Raw genomic sequence first — 23535 nt, 5'->3', positions numbered from 1 at the left:
CAGGCAATGAATTGCTGTTAATGCCAGTGGTTCGTAGGGGCAGGAGATGTGTGCAGTAGTGAGCTCAGGAACACAGCACAGCTCAACTATCCAGAGCACTTTAGGATGGCTCTGATATATATGATAAGAGTGGCTAAAGACTGCAGTAAAGAACAGACCTTGTCTACGGTCAGATCAAATTTTCACTGGCTTCCATAGATATGTCTTAACTGTTTTAAAATCTACCCCCTTGAGAGCAAACCTGTACAGTTGTCATCAGCACAGAAATCAGCAGTTAGACCAGAATAGTAAAAGCAAAGCTTTGAGGGGTAGGCAACATAAAATAACTTGAAAAGCAAAACTCATTGGCAAGGAGATGCAGAAGTTTCAAGCAGAAATGAAAATGGCATGAATAGATTTGCTTGTAGTATGCTCGTAGTAACGCTGTTCTGCCAGGAAGGACAACTGGGCTATGTCACACAGCAAAGCAAAAAGGAGGTGTTGTTACGTTTACCGATGGCCATGAAAAAGCATAAGGTGTGACTTGATATTTTGATGCTGAGATGAGGCTGTAGGGCAGAGGCACTGTATTCACAGACACCATTAGGCAACAAGGCCTGAACAGTTCAGTGCTGGATGTGTCCTAATTCACAGACTCAGAAAAGAGATCTGAACAAACAACCTTCCCTTTCCTCATATCAGTACAAATGGAGCCTTCCATATTTGCCCACCGAATTCCCCTTACATCTTTTTATGCACAGCTCGCTAAGAGCTCCTGTGACATTCAGCCCTGGAATATGGACTCTGCAGAAGAATAAGCAGTATTTAACAAAGTAGTCTTTGTGTTGAAGGGAGCAGTAAAGACAGCCTTAGTTCAGAGCCTGCACTATGGGCCAGTGATGGCAGCCGAACAGGATGTTACAGGGTAATTGTCTCCTGCTACTATAGAGATGCTGACGCAAAGCAGGAGGCATTGATCTGTTTACAGTGTTTGGTTGAAACAACTCTTGTACCAATGAGTGATGTAATTTTAAACATTTTGTCTGAAGGACAAGGCTGTGAAGCTGCAACAGCTGCTTTCTGCACCTTCATGCTGCCTAATTATTAGGGCTGCATTAAAGGTTACCTTTAATCCATGAAGGGCATTATCCAGACGAGTACGGTGTGAGATGTGTGCTTGCAAATAGACTTGCTTCTTGCTGTCTGAAAAGGCTGGGGTCTCAGCACTCAGCATGGCCATCTGAACAGCAGACACCAATTCCATTTGGGGTCATAGGCACACGCCTGAAATAGAAGGAAAAATAATGCAAGTTAGTTTACCAACATAAATCAGTATGAGAAGTTCAAAAGTTCAGCGCTAAATCTGAAGGATAGTTATCTTGATGACAAGAGCATAATTTTTGTTACCATTAAAACTTTCAGAGGGTAAATGGAAGCAGCTCCCCTGGAGCTGCTATTCTGCATCTATTGGAAGTAACGGGAGGACAGTTGGTTGTATTTAATGAGTTCACAGCATGGTTTCATGGCAGACTTAAAGCTGCTATTGCCAACAAGATGTGAGCACCCCAGTAAGCCTTACAGGTGTGAGCAGCCTTACCACAAAGCCATAGCAGAGCTGTGTCTGCACTCCGGCCTTGTTGAGTATGGGAGGGAAGTCAATGGCTTCTGACATTTCAACACTATCCTCATCCTTACTTTGCAGCTCTGCTGCCATTTGCCCCTGCTCTTCTGGCTGATGTTGTCCTGCCCTCTGTAACTCACCCAAGGTCAGAGAAGGGCTGCATGACTGCAGTAGCTGAGGCTTCCTTGTGCCCCCACATCATGCAACTCCAATTAGACACTGTTCACTCTGCCAAGCAGATGTTTTCCCCATGAATTGTGCAGAACACCCTGTCTTTTGGAAGTGCAGGGAGAATTTAGGGAAGGCCTATCAAACTGTGCAGCCTCAGTCTGTAAAATGAGTGATTTACCAAACTAAAGGAAAGTTTGGATTACTGGAGTTTAAACAACAAACTCCTTTCACCAGATATGCTGATACTCGAAACAGTTTACAGAAACACCCAAAGAAAAAAGCAAGTTTCATAGCCATGAAGAAATACGTATGCTGCAGTTACTCTGTTAAGCTTCCTCATTTAGCATCTTGGAAGGTCAGTGAGGCTCTTGCCTGTCCATTTTACTCAATGGCGTTGAGCATCTTCCTGAAACCCACTGTCTGGTGCAGGATCAATCCAAACTGCAAGGCTGGGAGAGACATGGATTGCTTTCCATCTGGGGCTCAAGAAGCACGAGGCTGTGTTTTCTCAACTAGAGGATCTCATCACCTAGAGAGAAAATCCCCAGCGAGGCATCGACAGCTAATTCATTCTTTAGAAGAAAGCAGGTTTGGAAAATGTATGGGTAATACAGATAAAGCAATGTAGCAGTGTATCAGCTGAAATCCTTCCAACTGGTTTGCTGGAGCTAGAAGAGTCTCTCTAACTCAATTATGGTTCTGTTAGTTCAAGAGACTGGGACTTTTTCAGCTGGCTAAAGAAAACAGCTCCTCTATTCTAAGAGCTCTAAGAAGTGTTCAGCACATGCTTGTGGTTCTATTACAACCTTGGCAGACTACCCTGCAGCTTTCAGTTGGCTTTGCTGAGAAGTCATTTGTACAGCTATTTCCTTTCCTATAGTAATGTATACAGCTTTATCTAAAATGTCACATACGTTTACTTTTAATGCTCTGTAATCCTTCTTGGCTATCACCTCACATAAATGTGTCACACAGTCCAACAATCTGGATCACTAGCCTGTGTTTTTCTGGCAGACTGCAGTTTTTAAAAGTCTTGCAATTTTACGTGCAAAAATAATACTGAAGACTGTCAGAGTTATGTAAGGTTATGTTTTTATAGGTTCAGGAGCTGTCCTGGCAGATATGCTGACAATAAACAGAGTCTGAAAATTTTATGTATCAGGGAGGTTGGGAATCTGCCCTTTGTTTTCCCATATAGACGTGCAGCTTCCTGCAGAGAAGGTCTTTCCTCATGGTTGCATGGACTGCAAATGAATAGTTTAACAGAATCTGGTGGCTTGCCAGGGAGAGCAAACTGATAAGAATTTCTTGAATCGTTCTTTCTGGCTGAAGAGAATGGAGCTAGGAAACGAGAGACTGGGCTCAAACTGTGGCTCATCCTGAGATGTCATTCCAAGTATCTTTCACATTCATTCTTGGTAGAGACAACTAATGTGTTTAGCTTGAAAATAGCTGATACGTTTTTTCAAGTCTACCTGGGACTGCTATGGCATAACATACAAGTATTTTGCTATTAAACATTTACAGTATAGGTTTAAAAATCAGCCCAAATATTTCCTCAGAAAGTTAGTATTTCAGGGTTTTTCACCAACAGATGATTATTTCCAAAGCAAACAATCTAAAACAAATAATTTGGAAGAGTGAGATGATTTGGGAATTCTCCCCAGAAACTGGAAGAGGCATAATGATGAAAAAGCTCTTTTTTCAGTGAGAACAACAGGAAAGTAGCTTCAGTACTTTAAATGTAAGTAAATTTTAATTAACATAACATTAAATACCTGCAATGAATAATAACCAAAAAAGATTTAGTAATCTTATTTTGTGATAGGTTGTATATATAAGATAATCATGCTCATTCCAAGAGGTTAATATCCTACATGGATGATTTATGAAAATTATGCTCTGGAACAACTCTTCCCCAAAATTCAGGGAGCACTCTTTGCCTTCAGCTTTCAGTGTGAATAATGCAAATTCACAAAAAGAAGCAGCATCCTTACAGGAGTTCAGTGCCATAATATCTGATCCTAAAGAAGTTTGGAGAGTCACGTAAGTGAAGTAAAGGGCAGGTAAGGGTCAGTCACCCTCAGTATGACAAGGAGGAGCAGAAGCCGTGGCTCTGTCATTGCAAGATACCAGTTGGACGGATAAAACAGAATAATAGGGCACACCCTGCAAGGGAGGCATCACATCATATTCTTCCTTTGACTTCTTTCTCTTTATCTTTCATGTGAGCAGAGCTACAATCCCTTCCAATTCCTCCCCTGAGGTATCCCATCTTCATGCTGCATCAGGCTTGGATGTGTCTCAAACAAAACTGAGTCATGTTGGCCTCTGCTTTCTCCCCTGGGTTTTTCATGGAGCAATTATTTGAAATGTCCAAGGATAAACATTGGCAGATTTTAACACGCTGGCTTTCAACATTTTGAAAAGGAAGTGGTAGAAATTAAAGAAAAGTATTGTTTTCCAAAAATGCATGTATTCAGGGTGGGATTCCTTGGGAGTAGCTGCAAACTGGTGTGGCTGTTGCCAGAATGTGGAACTGCCATCATCTGCACTCATGTGTGTCATCTAGTCAGCCCACAAACTTGTAATTCCTTCAGCATGGTACAACACATTTGTTGTTTTTTGTGAATAATGACAAATACTACTTTAGTAAGTAATGACAGTAATATATAAAGCAATGACATTAATAGATAATGTAATGACAGAAAGTAGTACCTGTTATTAAGGGACCCAGTTCACATAAATGTAAACAACTTTTCTTCTCAAATTTGACTAAATGTGTGCAAGGATTATTCTGACAACTAAGGTCTGCATAGGCTTCTTGTTAAACGTTCGTGACCGTGGGGCTGAGTACAACTATGGGGAACAGTCTTGGCCAAGATCAAGTAGACTGAAAGCTAGAGACAATAAAAACTGTTAGAAAATACATAATGTCATGAAATACAATATAACACAGTCAGTGGTGAAGAAAGAAGGAAGCATATAACAATGCATAGAATTCCCCTTACCACGAAACAGAAAACCCAAGACTGGAGTGAATGCAGGCTGGCAATTCAGTCGGGCTGCTTTGCCATCCTCCTCTCCCTCAGTCACTGGTCAGCCATATGTGCTGGTTCTCAGTGCCCCACCTGGGGCAGCACAAGGGAGTGGGAAGCCTGGTGAAATGTGTGAGTGCTATGGAAAAGCAAAAATCCTCTTCCTTACCCCAAAATCAGCCAGCTCCCACATTTCAGCTTCCTTTTCCAAGCTCCTGAAGGGACCAGGTGTCTTCAAAGAAGAAAATGAAGCTGAGAAAGTAAGGAAAATCTGATAAGCACTGACAAAACTATTTTCTCTAATACGACGGAGCAGCTCAACTTTCAGAAACAGTGGAAGGAAAAGGGGAAACTCATTAAAGATGAGTAAGTTGTAGCAAAACTGCAAGACAGTGAAAGTATGTAGTGGGAAATGCTGGACAAAGAGCTCAGCCTGTGTTAAATTAAAACACGGTGACTTTGAAAGGTCACCTGGCTCCTGTTGTACCAGAATAAAATTAAAAATAACAAGCATTCCAACTCCAAAAGAGTACACATTATTTTACACACAGCTGTTTACTACTTCTGAAAAGAGGATGCTTTTATTTAAACTGCCTAAATCTGACTTTATCTGACTAAATTTACAGCCAGCATTTTTCTTTAGTCACACACAGTCTGTAGGATAACTGTAAATAACTTCTGTTCTTCTGACATGAATCCCACATTCCTCTTAGACTTTTCTCTGTTAAAATGATCCATGCCTTAATGCCTCTCAGTGATCCAGACCAGGAGACAAGTGAAAGCAATAACGAGAGGTTTAGTTACGAGATCAGCAACCCAAGGAGTCATATTGCTTTCACAGAAATTCTTACAAAATGTCCCCACGTCTGTACTGGCCTCATGCTGAATAAATACACATGTGGGTTATTTTCCTGTACAGGGCTTGCTCATTTCAGTAGCGCGAGAGCTAAACCTAACATTTGACCTTAAAGTTTTCTAAAACATAGTCATTGTGCTTTGGAATTTCTGGGTAAGATTAGATGAGCTCTGTGGTTTTGATGTACTAGTAGTAGTAGTAATAACATGCGTCAGCACAGGAGAGCTGAATGCATTTTTGGAGAGAACTCTGAACAAGGATTAAAGGAACATATTCTGACAGTAAATTCTACACAACAAGGTGAATGCAGCAGGGCTGATCAGCCAGCATCTATGTGTGCCCTGGGCAGATGTGATCAGCTTGTGCAAAGTCTGCCCTGCAGGATCAGTACTGGCACTGGACATGAAAGTAGCTACAGAAACAAGTAACCTTAATATATAAGCAGCATGTTTTTCTCATTACATTTGGTTATTGCTGCTTTTATTAGTCTCTTCTGTGGGTTAAGAACTCATTTCCATCTATCCTCTTCCATCTGAAAAAGCATTTTCAACAACTGAGAGAATTCAAAGACTGTTTGACAATTTCATATAGAAACAGTTTAGGTCCAGTTTATCTCAAACTGGTGTTTTTTAAAATGAGTCACTCTTAAGGAAGGAAAAAATTCACAAGCTCTTAAATGGAGTGGTGTAAATATGGACTTACTGCAGATATATTAAGTGTGTGTTATGTATTTAAAGCAGAAAATAGCAGTGTCTCAGTAAAACAGGACAGCTGCAATTATTTTAATTGGTAACCGCTCTAGCGGCCTACAAATTGAGCAAAGATAATCACATTCTGCCTATCTGAGGTCCCTCTGTGCTTTAAAATAGTTTTTCTCTTCTTTCTGTCCTGTTAAGTAGTACTGAGTGCTAGTTAGAATCGTTTACACTTCCCAGCATGCTGCTTATGCTCTTAAAAGCTTGCAACTCTATCCTAAGGAACGTTCCCCTCCTTGAAAGCTACTACCCTCTGTTAATTTACATCCTTGTCAGTACTCTTCCCTCTTTCACAATGCCCACAGATTCAGACACATGAGATGTACCCTGTCTTATGTTTTCTCAAATACTTCAGAAAACAAAACTTTTTGTGTATTGAGGACACCCACTAATGGTTCTTTGGAACTCTTTATAGTTTTACACATGCTTTCCAAATGTAAGTGCAGCCTTCAAGCTGAATGAACCCACTCCAATAGCTGATATTAAGGTTGTTCAGCATTAGCTGTAAAATGTAAGTTATGCAAATAAATAAATAAAACCCTATGAAACCATATGACCAATCAGCAACACGAGAGCAGCCATTTCACTTCCTCAAAATTATAAATGGCTTGTTCCATATTTAAAAGCAAGTACCCCTGTTCACTTCACCCCCTAGCCTCCCTCGGTGACAGGGGGCTGCCTGGCTGAGCACGTACTTTCAGCAGGAGTAAGTGAAACCTGCCACACTGAACAGGGAGGTGATGGCACGTTACCAGCTATGAGCATCTGGTAGAGGGTACTGTGCATCGGGAGGAAGATAACAGCAGCTGAGATGGGCAGAGCCTTATTTTTACAATTGGCCCAGTAAGATGTTAAAAACCATCGTTTGGGGTATAGTTGGCAAAAAGAACTTAATAGGCAGGAGGAGAAGGACGTGAAAACATTCACGTAGACAAATCGGGTAGGTATGTGCTGTCACTCACACCTCAAGATCTCTGTCTCCCTCCCTCTCTCTCTACAGGTTCCCGAAGGAAAAGTGGTGGTTCTTTCTTTTAGGTACTTAGACCTGGAAAGTGACAATTTGTGCCGATACGATTTTGTGGATATATACAGCGGCCACACCAACGGACAGCGCATTGGGAGGTTCTGTGGTACAGTGAAGCCGGGTGCCCTGGTATCCAGCAGCAATAAAATGTTGGTGCAGATGACTTCAGATGCTAATACTGCAGGAAGTGGATTCATTGCAAAGTTTTCTGCAGCAGAGCCACATGAAAGAGGTAACCAACAGTTACATACGTGCTGAAGACAAATCTAACTTTATGGAGAGCTACACTAACGCATAAGATGCAGTTTCAGAGGCACTAGGAATTGTAGTGCTCAATGTATTCATTAACTAACTCGCTTAGCAAACAGCAGAGTACAATTGCTTACCCATAACAGCTAGGTAATCAAAGTGGTAAAGAAGAGAACTGACTGTACTCTGAGAGTTGCGGAAGGGCTGCATCTAGCAGCCATATGCTAATAGCTTGTCAGTAAAATGGCAGATACAATTCAGCACTGAAAAGTGGAAAACAGTTCCACGAGAGTATAGGAGTTGGCCCTGAAGTCAGGATTGATGTGGAGAAAGCAAATGGGTAACGCAGTCACTTCCAATATATAAAGCAAGTGGCTGCAAAGGAAAGGAGATGGCATTTTTTCTCAGGGAGCTCTTCAAGTGGCTACAGTGCTGTGCTACACAACACTGGGGGTTGTAAATTTCTATGTTGGTTTAAAAAAATAAGAAAGAAAAATGTATTAGGGACAACTGTAGTCAAAGGCATTAGTTTTTGCTTGGAGATGACAGGCAGGACGTGTCACTGTGCTCTTGCCCTGCCAACCAACTCCACTTGAAGGCTTTTGCTACCAGCACAGGTCAGAAGATAGAGACAACCATGACATGATGAAATCACTTTTATAAAGACTCAAAATCCTATTACAAATAAGGATTACATACCTGGTGCAGGTGTGTGACCTGGGGCTGAGGAAAAGACACAGAGGAACACACCTGCTTGTGGTGGGCTCTCCACAGGGCACAGCTCAGGGAACACTTCCAGCTCCACATGGCTCCGAGTGCTGTGAACTCTCTGCTCCTCCTGCTGCTGTTCACAGGGCTGCTTCTCCCTTCCCTGGTCTTTCTCTATCTCTGGTGTTTCATGCCCTTTTTTCATGGTATTTACTCTGAGAAGCTGCCAGCATGCTACTGGGCCAAGCTGTACATCACTGGGGCTGCTGGAGCCAGCAGTGCCCAGCATGGCACAGCCCGGCCTCTCCTCACAGATCCCCTTGAGGCCCCAGCAGCACCTGGGCACCAGCACACAGCACAGCAAGGTCAGCCCATCACCCACCTTATACCATGCACAGCGTGCTGTACTTCCAGGTGACCAGTACTGCGGGGGACGGCTGGAGAAGCCTTCTGGCTCCTTCCAAACACCCAACTGGCCGGAGCGGGACTACCCAGCAGGCGTCACGTGCTCCTGGCACATCGTGGCCCCCAAGAACCAGGTAACGCGCTGCCTTACCCGCACCTCCCTCCCCAGCAGCCACACACAGCGGTGCCACTCGTGCTGCACTCGTGGTAAAAATACTGCCTGGCTGAAACTTGAAGTCAGGGAGATGAGCAGAGCGCAGGCCCACCTGCACTTCAGCTGTACTCACCTTTCTAATGTGACATAGGGCAGCTGAGAGAACACGAGAAGCACTAAACACCCTTTCATGCACTCTGATAAATTCCCCTGTATTCAACTTCCAGAGCATCTATAACTGGTGAGGCTTTTAAAGAAGATCTTTTGAAGATGATTTTGTTAATCAACAAAATATCATGCAAAATAAGCTAGGGGAAGTGATCATCTCAGGACGCAACACGATAATGATGGTGATGAATGTTCAGCTTAAGTCTAACACTATTTGTAGCATTTTCAACTTCACTTTAGTTTGTCATTGAGGTAACCAGGCAGAGCTGGTTCAGCTTATTAAAAGCAGAAATTGTTCTTGATTCTGCTCACAGCACAGGGAATATATTCAGATGAGCCTTACACAGGGATCTCCAATATATGTTTCATTAATTTTGTCTTGTTTTATATTTTGAAGGCTTCATCTCATAACACGCTTACTTAGCCAGATGCCTTCAGAGTGCAAGTTCCCCCATTTTGTTAAGGCCTAAATAGAGCTGAGAGCAGAAGAGAAAGGTTGTGATTGCCACTGAGCCACACGTGGCTATAACATGTTATTCCCTATACTGTAGAGCTCATCTTCATTCTAGCTTCACATTTTCTGGTTTCTGCTGAGCAATCTGCTCTTTAACTTGGCACAAAGTCAGAAATCTTAGTCACCAAGCCCATTGGTAGGTTACTTTTCTTAACTATCTCCAGGTTATTATATTCCTCTTTTTATAAAAAGAACTACTCTTAATCATCTCTCAAATAAAAATTGAGAACAAAATATTTTATAGAATATTAAGGTCATATTTTGAACTATTTCTCTACTGGAGAGAATTTACATGGATTAAAATATCAAACCCATATTAGGTGGACTGAATAATTCACCATTATAGACAGCAAAAATAAATCAGTAACGCACCTGAAGAGGCCATTTAGCGTAAAAAGCACTAACAAATTTTGGTTATCAAAGTCTTACTAAATTACTTGCACTTTCCCTGCAGCTAATAGAATTAAAATTTGAGAAGTTTGATGTGGAGAGAGACAACTACTGCAGATATGACTATGTTGCTGTGTTTAACGGTGGGGAAATCAATGATGCTAAAAGAATCGGGAAGTATTGTGGAGACAGTCCACCAGCGTAAGTCACTTTCAATGATTATGAGCTTCACAGCAGTATGTATTGTTTTGCTAACAGTTCTATACTTGGCTTTTAATTTTTTTTTCCTTAATAAGTCATTTTCTACCTTCAATTGCATGTCTAGAAGTTGCTTAATAATATCCATCTCTCCCCAGGTTTTTCCTTTTCCCTCGTGTTGGTGACTATCCTTGTTTCCAATCCAAGTTCCATCCCGTCTCTCAAGCCTCATTAGAGCCCTCTCTAATGATACCCACGCTAATGCTATTGGTATTAGCATGTACATGTAATACCAGTATTAATGCTACTGAATTCTAGCATCACTGTGTTTTGATAACAGATATCAAATTGCAAAGATCCAACTGACCTCCCTAGTCTCAAGGCTCTTTACTCTGTTTCATTCTACCCTCTGCCACACACTTCTGCTCATTCCATGGCTGCTCACCAGCCCTCCCACTTGTGCTGAGCAGTGCCCCTTCATGGCACATGAACATGTTGGGTACCACCATAGGCTTTCAGGCAGCTTAGCTGCCAAATTGCTGATACCACACTCAGAAAAAATAACCCCAACACATTCAAACTACCATCTCACCCAAAATATCCCCAACATCATCCCTCTGGCTCTGCCTCCCCCCATGAAACACCCCCCCAACACAGAGGCATCATCAGTATATAAACAGGTCTGGCAATAGTAGAACATTATTATTTAAGAAGCATATAAATTTTCTTGTGCGAGGCTAGTAATTATTAGCTTTTTTTTTTTTTTTTTTCCCTCTCCACATCATACCTCTTCCATTAAGCCTCTTAAAAAGGAGTAGCTTTACAGAATGAAGAGGATATACAAGCTAGTAAAACTAATGTGTGTGAATAGAATTAAGTCTCAGAAGCAACAGCTAGTTTGATTCCCAAGAGCAGCTGCGACAGGGCAAGGTGGAGCATGCCTTAGTCTTTCTAGGGACAGTGCGTTGGGCTGAGATTTACTATGAGGTTTTTGCAGTTTTGGTTGGATGTTTTTCTAAGGTTACACAGTATATCCTCTGGAGACAAGAGGGTAGGCAGACGTTCTGCAGAACTCTTACAGACTTTTCTTCTTCATGCAACAGCTACACTCTCTCTTGCTATTTTTGATCATTACCTAATAGCAGGACAGTCCTAGAAATAAAAAGAGTAAGCTTAGCCTTACACAAATTTATTAGATATTTGCTAAGAATTTAATTTAGGGTAGGTAGGGTGCACCTGAAATACAGTCTTCAGTTTCTTTCAGCCACCTTAAGCTTTTGGTGTTAAACTTTTATTAGTTTCCCTTTGGAAAAGATGCACCTTTTGAGGCTTAAGTTCAGTGGAGCCTTCTTGTAGTTCAGTTAAATACTGAAATATGAGAAGATATTGATACTACACTGCTACTGGTAAAACGTTCTTTAGGTGCTAGCTACTTCAGGCCATTAAAACGATGCAAGGGACTAAATGTTAGCTGCAGTTACACACATAATCACTTCCCTGTTTGCAAGAAGGACTTCACTATCAGAAGTAGAACTATCTTTCCATATTGCCTCCAACAGAAAAGCTGTGAGATGGAGGAAGACTGTGCAAGGCAGTTAGTATTAGGGAGTCCACAAGACAAGAGCACAGTCAGAGTCTAGTTTCACTGTATGTAAGTTGTGACATTACAGACTTTTTCCAATGAAGATAAGAACTGAACTCCACAAGATCTTATCCTTCCCTTGATTCTCAGAAGGCAGCAGTGAACATCACCCTTTAAAAATGAAGCTGGTGGCCTCCAGTCCCTGGAATGTAGTTGCTTCTTTCCAGCTAAGACATAGGCCAGCTGCACAAGTACATTTCGAACCATTGGGATCTGATCTTGGCTGACAAGGCAGTGCAGAAGAAAGAAGTGCCAGTTAATCCCTGAGAGGTGGCCAGAAGTAGCTTCCTAAACCACCTCTCAGCTGTGGCTCAGCATCTATCCCCAAAGCAGGTCAAAGCTGTACACTGGTCTGCCAAAGTTCTAGCGGGCTTCACAACACAGACATTTTAGTACGGACTTTGTGCAACAGGCAAATAAGGGCAGAAGTCTGGGCTCAGACCCAGGCCACATAGCTTAGAGATGAGATTTCCTGTTACAGAATGTTAGAAGTGTACTGACAGCCAATTTTAGGACAGCACTGCTTACTAACCTGATCCAGTACAGAGCTTCAACACGGTCACTTTCCCTTGCTGAGTTATATATGGACAACTTATGTATTCAGTGAGAAGTGTGTCTCCTGGGGGTTCTCCACTAGCTGCAAAATGCTCACCATAGTTTACCAGAAAAACAGTGGGGAACAAACCCCTGTAACAAAAGAAAAGCAAACCATAGTGGGTAAAATGAATAATGAAGAAAGCCTTCTATAAAGAGTATTAGCTGCCTATTATGCAATTATGCAAATTGAAATTCATTAATGAGTGGTTACAAATAATGTAACATGGCACAGATACAGTATGCTGTAACAGAAACAGCATACTTAAGTATGAATGAAGTGAATACCTTGAACTTATTTGATGGTTACAGAGATGAACCCAGATCCAACTGTAGACCAGGTAGCATACAGTGTAACCACATATCTGATTCCTAATTACAATTAGTATGAAATATAAATGAGTAGTACATGTAATAACATTTTATTAGGAAAAAAAAAACAAACAGCAACAAAACCAGCACTTGAGATTAAAAAAGACACTTAAAAAAAATACAGGTCAAATTTTTCAGATTCAGATTTTGGCTTTTTATATCTAGTACTTAGCAAGCAGAACAACGTTTTCCTACAGCTGGTAAGTACCCTCCTAATTCCAAAGCCTTTATCAGTGCTGTGGTAAGAAAATTATAGGCTGTGCATTTACCACAGCAAAAGTAAATCTACAGAATTTCAGATAATTATGCACTTTTGTGTCAGATTCAGCCCTTAGCGAGCAGACTTCTGTAATACCTGCTGAAAAGGAAAAGAAAAAAAAGAGTCGATCATAAGTTTTTCCAGGTATAAGGTGTTAGAAAGCATTATGAAAAGTTCTGAAGAACTTCTGCCCGAAGCTCATGAACACTATCACAAGTTCTGGAAAGAAGCAAGACGGTCATTTTAGCGAAAATACATCTTACAACCATTTTCTACTTTCTTCTCTCAAGTTCTGCCTGCCTCTATATTCATTTTTCTTCTTCTTTCCAAACAAAATGTGGTCTTGCTTGAAAAAATTGATGTTAATAGATATTAATCAATATTGAGACAAGGTCTGTGGAATGCTTAAAAGAATGAGGCTCACATTGGGCGCCTTTGCTAGAGTTGCATGCCATACAATTTTCTCTAGAGGAAGTCTTCAACAGAGTCTACATCCAGAGTTAGTTAGCATCACAGTAGGTACCAGTTTATGAACTAGAAACTAATACACTGACAAGCACTTATTTATGACAATTCAAATCCTAACAAGACTACACCACTAGCTCTGTAAGGCCTCACTAATAAAAATCCAATCACTGGCAAAATACAGCCACACAGAAGTAGCAACCCAAAATATTTTTAGTGATTTTACTGGAGAATTTCAGAGACCTTCCAAATACATAATATACTTTCAATTAAACAAAAACAAACTGAAGCCCAAAAACATTTACTCAACTCTGCTACCTACTGAGGATTCGTTTAACGTGTTTTCTCACTGTATTAACCTATCCCCATGGAATGAAATTTCACAGAAGTGAAGTCTGCAATGAAGTCACACAGAAGAATTTAAAGATCTTTATACTGCCATAACCCTCAGGAATCAGAGGCTTTCATGATTCAACAGAATGAGTTTCACAGTCACAGCATCAGTGTCAGACATGCTAGCAAAAGGAGCATGTATTCTAGTAGTAGTCTAGGGGCAGAAATGCATTTACATCAATAATAAACTTGAAGCACAATCTGTTTTCTTTTGTGTAAGAACGCTATTCATGTTTTATTGGTTTTGACATTAAAGCTAATAGAAGTTATTTTGTTTTTCTATTCCAGGCCTATTCTATCTGAGAAAAATGAGTTGTTCATTCAGTTTTTATCTGATTTAAGTTTAACAGCTGATGGTTTTATTGGCCATTATAAATTTAGACCAAAAAAGTTACCCGCAACTACAGTTCCACCTACTACCACAACAATCCCTGCTACATCAGGTGAGTTTTTTTTGGCTTTATTTGATTATAAAACTAATTTATTCCAGGAAGAGAGGATTAGAAAAATGTAACGTGAAGCATATTAAAATCAGTTTTGTGGTTTGTTAGTGCTTAAAATGTTGAAAGAATTAATTAAAAATTAATATACTCAAGAGAGCATGTAGAATCTACTTAATATTATTAACAGGAAATCTCTTCAGTTCACTATAACAGTTACTTCAGATAAGAGGATATATCATCTCTTCTCAGCATTTTGACAGCTGATGAGCAAATACCTTTTACCAAATTCCACAGAATGAGCAATTACTGTGTTTTTGTGTTGTTTTTTTTTTATAGGAAGGTCCACATATTTCAATAAATAATTTTATTTAAAAAAAAAATTCTTCCAGACAAGCTAATTTGTAAACGTTTGGCCATATTTCTCTTCATTTAATTATTAAGATTAAGCAAAATTGCTATTTAAACCATCTGAGCCATCTTCACATTTTCTGAGCATCCTATCAACATACCCTCTCTCAAAATTGTATTTATTCAAAAATGTTCAGGGGCAGAAATTTATAACAAAATATGTCAGACTAAAAATAAGCTCCTTTTATATTTAAGATGAAACAGCACATATGAAAGATCAAAGGAGGATTTCTCTGAAGGCCTTGCCAAAACTATTACTGAGGTTCTGAAGGGATAAAGTCTTGCAGTTTCCATAACCTGGATGAGAGGTTTAAGATACAGTTATAGCACAAAACCAAATTATTTATGATGCTTGGCATCACAACCTCATTTGTACTTAAAACACATCAGAAGTCAGGACAGTAATGGCTTTCCAGAAGAAAACAAAGAAGCTGTGGTGCTTAAATACTGAAAGATATTTAAAATAGATTAAAAAAAGCAGTATAAAAATGAAATCACAGTTAACTGCAAATCATCCTGATGGAACTGATAGTTTGGTAATAAATAATTCAGCTCTTTTTCGTAAAGCACTTCATAAAGTTGTTACTTCCAACACTTGGTCTCAGTTAATCCAGGCTGTCACCTGTCTCACACTGCAGCCTTTCTACAGAGGCCTATCGAATACCAAATGAAGATCCCATTAAGATGAAACAAAACAAAAACAACAACAAAAATCCCACATCACTAAATGTGGTTCAAGTATTAAAGTCGAGATTCAAAAGGCAGAACAACAAATATGAAGGTCTAACCATCGTGGACCTGCACTGAAGACAAGATTTCAGCGTCATTCATTTGAATTTTAGAAATCTTATTTTTGAACCAATTTATACCATTAGAAGTAGTAATATTAATAATAACTGGTTGGAAAATTGGCCAGAAGCTCTTTTTCAGAAAGAATAAGCTGAGTAATACTTCTGCAAAATACTTCATTCTAAAGAAAAAAAAAGTATTCTTCACAACTATTTTAGGGCATTTTTGTTTGTTTTTAAAATAAATCCATTTATATAGGTTGTCTGGGCTTATTATTGTTCTTAATCTCTCCATCGCTCACCTCAAACTTACCAATAATTTGAATAATCTGAATAAAGTGCAGAGACTGTTAACGTCTACTCCAATGGTAGGCAGGAAAGGAGAGAGAGGGAGCGTATTTACTTGTCTTTAAACAAAGCACTCAGCTTCAGAAAGGAAATGTATGTCAGCATGAAGCAGCTGTTGCCTCTAATATTAAATTCTTCACACATTCTATTGTGTTTCAAAATGCCATCTGTCAAAATTATACAGAACTACATGTCATGAAGCAATGCAAAAAATTTAGAGAAAAAGGTAGGAATTTGAACTCTGCTCTCTTTCATCACAGTACAGTAATTTCAGATATAAGTCCACCCGCTCTCTCTGAAGTAAGCATTACCATAATATAATAAGACTTTAATGTACTACTATGGCTTTAGAGCCATAGGCAACAACACTAAAAGCTTGCACATTTAAGATCACACTACAATCAAACGTGAATGTTCTGCAAGAAATCCCACTGTATAATGCCATCAATATACAAACATAGCTGAAACACATGGAAAGAAGACTGGAGGGGATGTCAGAAAAAGGGGACACATCATTATTGTGGTACTTATCCCTTGCAGTATCAGATCTACTTAGCGTGTATATGTTTTAAGCATGCTACTTGCATTTGTTTGAAAATCTCTTTTAATTTCTTCTTTGTTCTTCAAAGTTTCGAAACCTACAGTTGCCCTGTGCCAGCAAAAGTGTAAGAGGAGTGGGACTCTAGAAAGCAATTATTGTTCAAGTAATTTTGGTAAGAAAGCAAAGTCTGTTTCTTTTCAATTAATCATTGCTTGGAAATGTATGTTTACAGTGCTGGGAGTTTTGCCAGATGTAGTTATGAGTGATCCTTAATATATTGGTGATATTTTTACATCCTCTTACACGTGTATCTGACATTAGTATGTCTATCACTCAAAACACTGGAAGTACTCCCAGAAGAGGCACTGCATGTATGACTGAAACAAATATATTTGCTCTATCTAAAAATCACATCACTAAATATAGGTCAGTCTCCGATAGGAAATACTGATTCAATTACTGTATTGTCATCTCATTTCTCTGTAATCAGGGAATTTTATGCCGCGTTTTATGCCATACCTGCTGGCTATTTCAGAATTCAGTCTACAGATTCCCAAAACGTTTTTAAGACTTCAGAAAGCATGGAAGTTTAAAAGCGCTGCTTTCCACGCTCAAATTACTGATACAGCAAACAACCTTCTCTATATTTGAATGGCATTGTCACTTACAATTTCTTATGTGTCAGAAGCATTTTCCAAATTAATACTGAGAGCTTCTTTGACCCCTTATAACCTCTATTACCTTATACCATCTCTGATGGAACAGCTTAATCCCCCATACAATCAGTAGGTGTAGAAACAATAGGTGTACAGAGGTTAGGCCAAGTAGGATTATTGTGGTGGGAAGATAATAAATGAAAAATGCTCACCAGTGCTGTAGGCTCACAATAAACTGGATCTCTCTCCAGAAAGAGACCCTTCCTCAGTGGCAGTCAGCACTTCAACAGGATCTAGGAGAGGCGCAGCCAGGCTCCACTGCTTCCAGCAGCACAGGTGAATTGCCTTCAGCTGTGCTCCCACTGCTGACTCATTGCTTGTCTCAGGTGGTCAATCAGAGGTTCAGGCCATGATCAACAGTTCCCATACAATTCCCTCACAACTTAATAATCTAATTCTCTCTAATTTTATAACTAAAACCATGAGATTGGAAGTAGTCTGCTGTTTCAGAAAAGCAGGAGCAGCTTTGTATCATTTTACTAGAAAAACAGTTTACAGTTGTGACTGCACCCTGATGCAGAATGTAGTCGCTGCAGCATGACCTCCTCACCACTCTTGACCACCAGCCTTGTTTAATACACAACCAGTACAGGCTTGCCCAATGTCAGAACAAGCAGAAAGAAAAATCCTACTGACCACACCGCAGCTGTTGTGGCTGACAGTCACTGCCACTATACAAAACTTGCTTTTTCTCCCTCGGCACTGGAGTAATAAATCACTTTCATTCTCATCTTTTGCCAAATTACTGATGACACCCACCTTTCCAGTATTGTTTGCATCATTTTTAAGAGCAAATATGCTTGTTTCTATGGTCCATCAAATTATAAAAAATAATTAAAATGTATCAAATGTAATTTCTTCTAGTAATAACTGGAACTGTAATCTCAACAACAACACGGGCTGGAAGCTTGCATGCAACAATATCAATCATTAATGTATACAAGGAGGGAAACTTAGCAATACAACAAGCAGGAAAGAATATGAGCGCTAAGATTATTGTAGTATGTAAGCAATGTCCTCTCATCAGAAGAGGTAAGTACAGCCAAATAACTGCTTTGTGTTTTGGTAAAAGACAACAGTTTTGAAAACTGCAGTTTGAAATACAACCACAAATATCAGTAAAATTACAGTAATTGATTCTGTAATCAGCTACTTGTGTCACATGGAATCAATTTAAAATACAAAAAAACAGGCTTATACTGCATTCTTAAAATTTATAAATAAAGTATTAGGCTTACTTAGATCAAGGGACTTTGAAAAGCTTTTTTAAATCACATTTTAAATACGTGATAAAAGTAAAATCTGATTTTGCTTGCTCAGATGAAACTCTGTTTTATTTTGTTTTTACATGTATGTATTTTGGATCATATGCAGTTATTCAGAGTGGAAAAACAAAATCATGCTAAACTTGAAAGAGCAGTATGTGACAGCAAATGAAAATTTAACTACTGCTGCTGCTTCTCTCTTGTATACCTTTACCTATTCTACATCTGCAAACAGCTAGTATTTCTATAGCTATCAAACTGTTATATAGAGTGGAACAAAGATTTCCAGTTAAATATAACAAAGGCTACTTATATGATATTGTAAGAAACATACTCTCTCATTAAAGTAACTAACCAAAAAATGAAATAGTAGTCAGGTCTGCTTCCTGAGTAAACAGGTAGAACAGGAGAACATAGAGCCATAGCAGGAAACAGTCAAAATAATTTAATAAGCATCCGAAAAGACCCTATTGCTGCTGATACTTAACTATATTACTTCTAAGTGGGCAGTATCAAAGTGATCATCCTTGTTAGAAACCTGCTTTTGCTTTTACCTTTGTTTCTTCAGAAATCAGACATCTGTCTGGGAGAAAGAAGAGTATCCTTGGAACAAATTATCTCCTTTTAGGGAGACTAGGTCCAAACCACACACTTCAGTTTCTCTACCTAAATATTCTACCTCTGAATTATTTAATAGCCATTACTTAATATCTACACTTTCTACATTTCTGTTTAACCCCCTACAACACAACTCCTTCCTGTCTGAGGCCTTGCAGATCTCTAACTCTTTTAAGCCATGCAAATACTCAAATCCATCTGATTGCCTCAAAGTCAGGGCTTATCACACACCAAACCCACCTTGATTACCTGACCGCCACTCTATATTCCTAGACCATATTTACGCCCTTGAGGAACGAAAAGGGCATGAATAGACTAAAGAGCATTATACTACAAGCTGAGTGTATGAGAAAATATCCAAAAATTAATGAGATGCATTCTTCTCTAGATGTTAGTAAGTGATCCATTGTTTATTCTGCATTTCGAATGTTTATTAAATACAGACGTCAAATGAATCTGAAAAACATCTGCAATATATTTAGCCATACAATAGGTATGTATTTAGCCATGGACCTACTTGATTTTTATGTAATTGTAGTTCATTACATAAGTACAAAACGGATAAGGAAGTATATATATGCCTTGGGTAGGAAGGAAAACACAGTAAAGACACTGAGAACAGAATATAGACCACAGAGAACTCTGCTTACCCAACCATGTCTTGAAGGTCTGTTCTGTAATATCATACTCTCTTTTGTAGGTTTGAATTACATCATCATGGGCCAGGTAGAAGAAGATGGCAGAGGCAAAATCTTTCCGAACAGCTTTGTCATGAGTTTTAAGACTAAGAACCAAAAGATCCTGAATGCCTTGAAAAACAAAACATGTTATAACTAAACTCTGCAGCTGCGTTCTATCATTTCTCTTGGAAAATAATTTTCACTTAGTTTAAGTCATGAAAACACAACCACCAACACTAAGACCATGGTCACCCTTTTCACACTTCTTCCATCCTAGCCACCAAAGCACAATCCTGACACAAAATTACAAATCCTAAATCTTAAAGTTGAAGATCTGCAGCACAACCTTCTGATTTGAAACACACCAAATTTATAATTTGGTTAATTTATAATTGTCCATTTTTTAAGGCGTATATATGTAAAATAAGAATTTTAAGTGCAATATTTATAGTAACTCATTTTAACACTGCTTTTTTTTCTCTCAAGTTGTTTTATCACATAGATTCTTGCATTATTACCTGTGCTTAATAAAATATTTTAAGATTAAATCATAAACCAACTAGTTGTTCATTATGTATAAAACAGGGCAGGCTAAATATCAAAGTCATTTTTTTTATTATTTACATGTTTTTGATGTTCTGGGTCTTGCATACTATGACTGACATTATACCTTCTTGATGATTAAGGGACTGAATTTTCTTCCATGAAAGCCAGCGAATCACTGATTTGAATAGAACCTGTGTTTACTTTTCAACCGTTCAACAGTACCATGCTTTTCTCTACTTATAACCATGCTATATAATTAATGTCACTATTAAGTTCTGTAAGGTAATCATGGAAGAAGACAGAAGTAATTAATTCAGTGGCAGTAAAATACACATGCAAATAGTTTCAGTTCGTCTCCACTGTGAAAGAAAAGACAATACAGCAATACTCAGTCTGGCACCATTAGCGTAAATAGCAGAATGTATGTCTAGAGAGATTTGTCACTTTTTCTGTGTATAGAGTCAGATGTTATTCTGAAAGTGAAAGGCTAAATAACCAAAAAAAGGAATAAAAACAGATTATAGGTAAAGATTAATACTGAGAAATTGAACAGTTTGATCAAAAACTGGGTAAAACAAGAAACTAAAAAAATGAAATGGAACAGAATCATGGATCCATTTAAGTACTTGTTTTCCTTGTGTGTAAATGCGATAGAGTTCATTTGATAATCTGTGACCACGTAGAGGAAACTGCAATGAAATACAGTCCCTATTGGAAGCACTCACTGCTTATTTAATTAGGGCAACAGGGATTGCCATTCTCCTTCAATTACTGACTCTCACACGAAATGCCAAGATGTACTGCCATGGTGCAGCTTGCTATCGCAGCAGCATCCGTTGTGAAGATTTAATGGCTAGCTAGGCAGAAGACAAAAGAATTACAGGGAGGCCCAACTGTACAAAAAAGCCGTGCTGGCAGCTGATGTCAAACAGCTCAGCAGAGCTGTAACCACATTCTACAGACTAAGATTTTGACTTGGTGACTGAACTAAACAGCATTTCACTGCAGAAATAACATTTATTTACAAACCAGGTGCAATTTAGTAATTTTCAAATTGCAGTTTTAGGCCTTGTTTTCCAGTATCAGTTTTTATCCAAATTAAGGGGCTTCATACATTGTTTGTTCTCTCTGCATTTCCAGCAGCAGCCTGGGAAAAGCAGTGTGGAAATCATGCTTAGAACTGCGTGGAACTACAATGATCTATTTTTATTTATGATTACAAGACCATCTGTCATGTAACTTTTTTCAGTGCAGCAAGAGTCTGGCAGCCTGCTCCTCCTCTCCAAAATGGTATGCAGAGAAAGTTCCTGCCTGCCTGCTCTTCTCAACACACTCCTTCTATTGTAAATTCCTTCACAAAATAAAATATACCCAAATGCTATTTAACTTTTTCGATGTAATTAATCTATAATATTTTCTAGGACTGGCAAACTTTGCAGTTTAAGGGATACGTGAAAACCACTTTAATACACTCTCTTCACCTGCACTCACTGCATATATAATCTAGAGGGATTCCCTCCTGCTACACGCTCCTGTTTGGAAGGCCCAAGCCTTACAAAAGTCAAAGCTCTGATAGCAGCAGCTCTGGAATAGGAATCAGGAGCCAGGATTCAGGAAGCGCAGTGCAGTGCCAGTTTACTCAAGGGAGGATCAGTCACAAAACAGAGCCAACAACTTTCCAAAATGACAGTCCTTGAAATCAGATGTAGCAACTGGATTTCATATGCTTAAATTTTTGCAACCTGCAAACAAATAAAGATTATCTAACAACAATATAATTTCTAAATCACTTCAACGGAAGTGATGTTCAATAATCTATTTCAGCAAGAGAATCAAATGGGCAGACTTTCATTAATATTTTTGACCCTCCTGCTGTAAATGGAGGAGCATGAAGATTTCCATCTTTTTAAATATACAAGATGTTAAAGAAAAATTAAATTCAACAAGCCCTTAAGACAAAAAAAATATTAATGTGAAAGAAAAATCAAAGTTCTTCAGTAGTCTCAAAAAAAGTATTTAGTCTTTCCATGCCTTGCATGGATGTTTGTATAATGAAATTCTGAATCCTACAGCCAATGAACTCCAATCCAAATTCTTCAAACTTCATTGTTTTTAAAATAACAGCATATTCTAGTAGAACCAGTGCTTCATTTAAGGTAGGATGCATGGCTTAAAAGAGTACAGATTTGAAAAGAGATGAAAACAGGTGCTGACTTGACTTCCTCTGTCAATAAAAGAAAGCAAAAAAAACTTTTGGAAAAACTCCAGTGGCACAACTAAACAAAACTGGCAATATCACACAGGGTAAGTGGGACAAATGTCATGCCCTGTAAGCCCCTGCTCCTGTTTTTTTCAGAAGCAGGTCTGATAGGGACAGGTAACTGACTGTCCAAAATGTACTTGTCCCCTCAAACAAATAAACAGCTTAATGAAACCACAGGAAGCCTTCATTAGTTAAATCTGTTAGAAACTAAAATCCATAAGATCAAGACCTAGAATACTATTTGGGGTATTTCTATGTATATACATTTTTTGCCTCATTTTGCTGCTGCTTAGCCTTTGACATCCCAGTTCAAATAAGAGTTTTGTCTTTGCACGTGTCTAGAACTGTTCTGTGAACATATAGGAAATCTCAGCTCTCCATCATTCGGAGACTAATTCTGGAACAGCCTGTATTAAAATGCCAAATTAGGACAGATAAATAAATACATGTTCAATACACTTGTATTAGGAAAATCTGGAGGATAAGACAAGATCAACTGTGTAATATGAAGCTCCATACTGATTAGCATTCAAGAAAACAGGAACCTTGCAACAGCTTTCAAACAAGATTTAACAGATGAAAGGTGTCATACTTCTAATGTACTACAGGAAAAAAAAAAACTTCTCTTATGATATCCTTCACTTTACAAGTACATATTTCAGGAGCAAACTAAGAGTCTGGAATCCACAGGTTTAATCCACACCACAAAGAGTTCCCTTGAGCTGTGTTAGTGACTGCATAACACAACAAAAGCAGTTAGAAATAGCTGCACACCAACAAACATACCCAGCTTCACAGAAAAACGAACCAGAATGAGTCGAGTGCCAAGCAGCTAATACTGCTACTAGAATCCAATCCAGCTTGTTTGAAACTAACTCAGGTACTGTTTGGTGGCACTGCAGGAAGTTGTTTACACAACTTAAGTTAGAAGGATAGTTCTACAAGGAAAAAGAAAAGAGTAGTA

General features: G+C 38.9%; 1 protein-coding gene across 2 annotated transcripts in view; it reads left to right on the top strand.

Annotated features, from left to right (window-relative positions):
* Positions 1–20317, top strand: part of PCOLCE2 (procollagen C-endopeptidase enhancer 2) — a 46364-nt gene extending 26047 nt beyond the window's left edge. For both annotated transcript variants that reach the window (XM_090147343.1, XM_031596208.2), the window contains exons 3-9: positions 7421–7676; positions 8816–8940; positions 10097–10233; positions 14244–14398; positions 16572–16655; positions 18064–18231; positions 19783–20317. In XM_090147343.1, the coding sequence (XP_090003469.1) occupies positions 7421–7676; positions 8816–8940; positions 10097–10233; positions 14244–14398; positions 16572–16655; positions 18064–18231; positions 19783–19919 (1062 nt within the window). In that variant the 3' untranslated portion in view covers positions 19920–20317. The remainder of the gene's footprint in view (positions 1–7420; positions 7677–8815; positions 8941–10096; positions 10234–14243; positions 14399–16571; positions 16656–18063; positions 18232–19782) is intronic.
* Positions 20318–23535: the final 3218 nt, after the last annotated feature.

The sequence above is a fragment of the Phasianus colchicus genome, chromosome 10 (genome assembly GCF_987193195.1).
Source record: "Phasianus colchicus chromosome 10, bPhaCol1.hap1.1, whole genome shotgun sequence".
Classification (NCBI taxonomy): domain Eukaryota; kingdom Metazoa; phylum Chordata; class Aves; order Galliformes; family Phasianidae; genus Phasianus; species Phasianus colchicus.
Note: the sequence above shows the minus strand (reverse complement) of the source record. Positions and strands in the feature narration are given on the sequence as shown.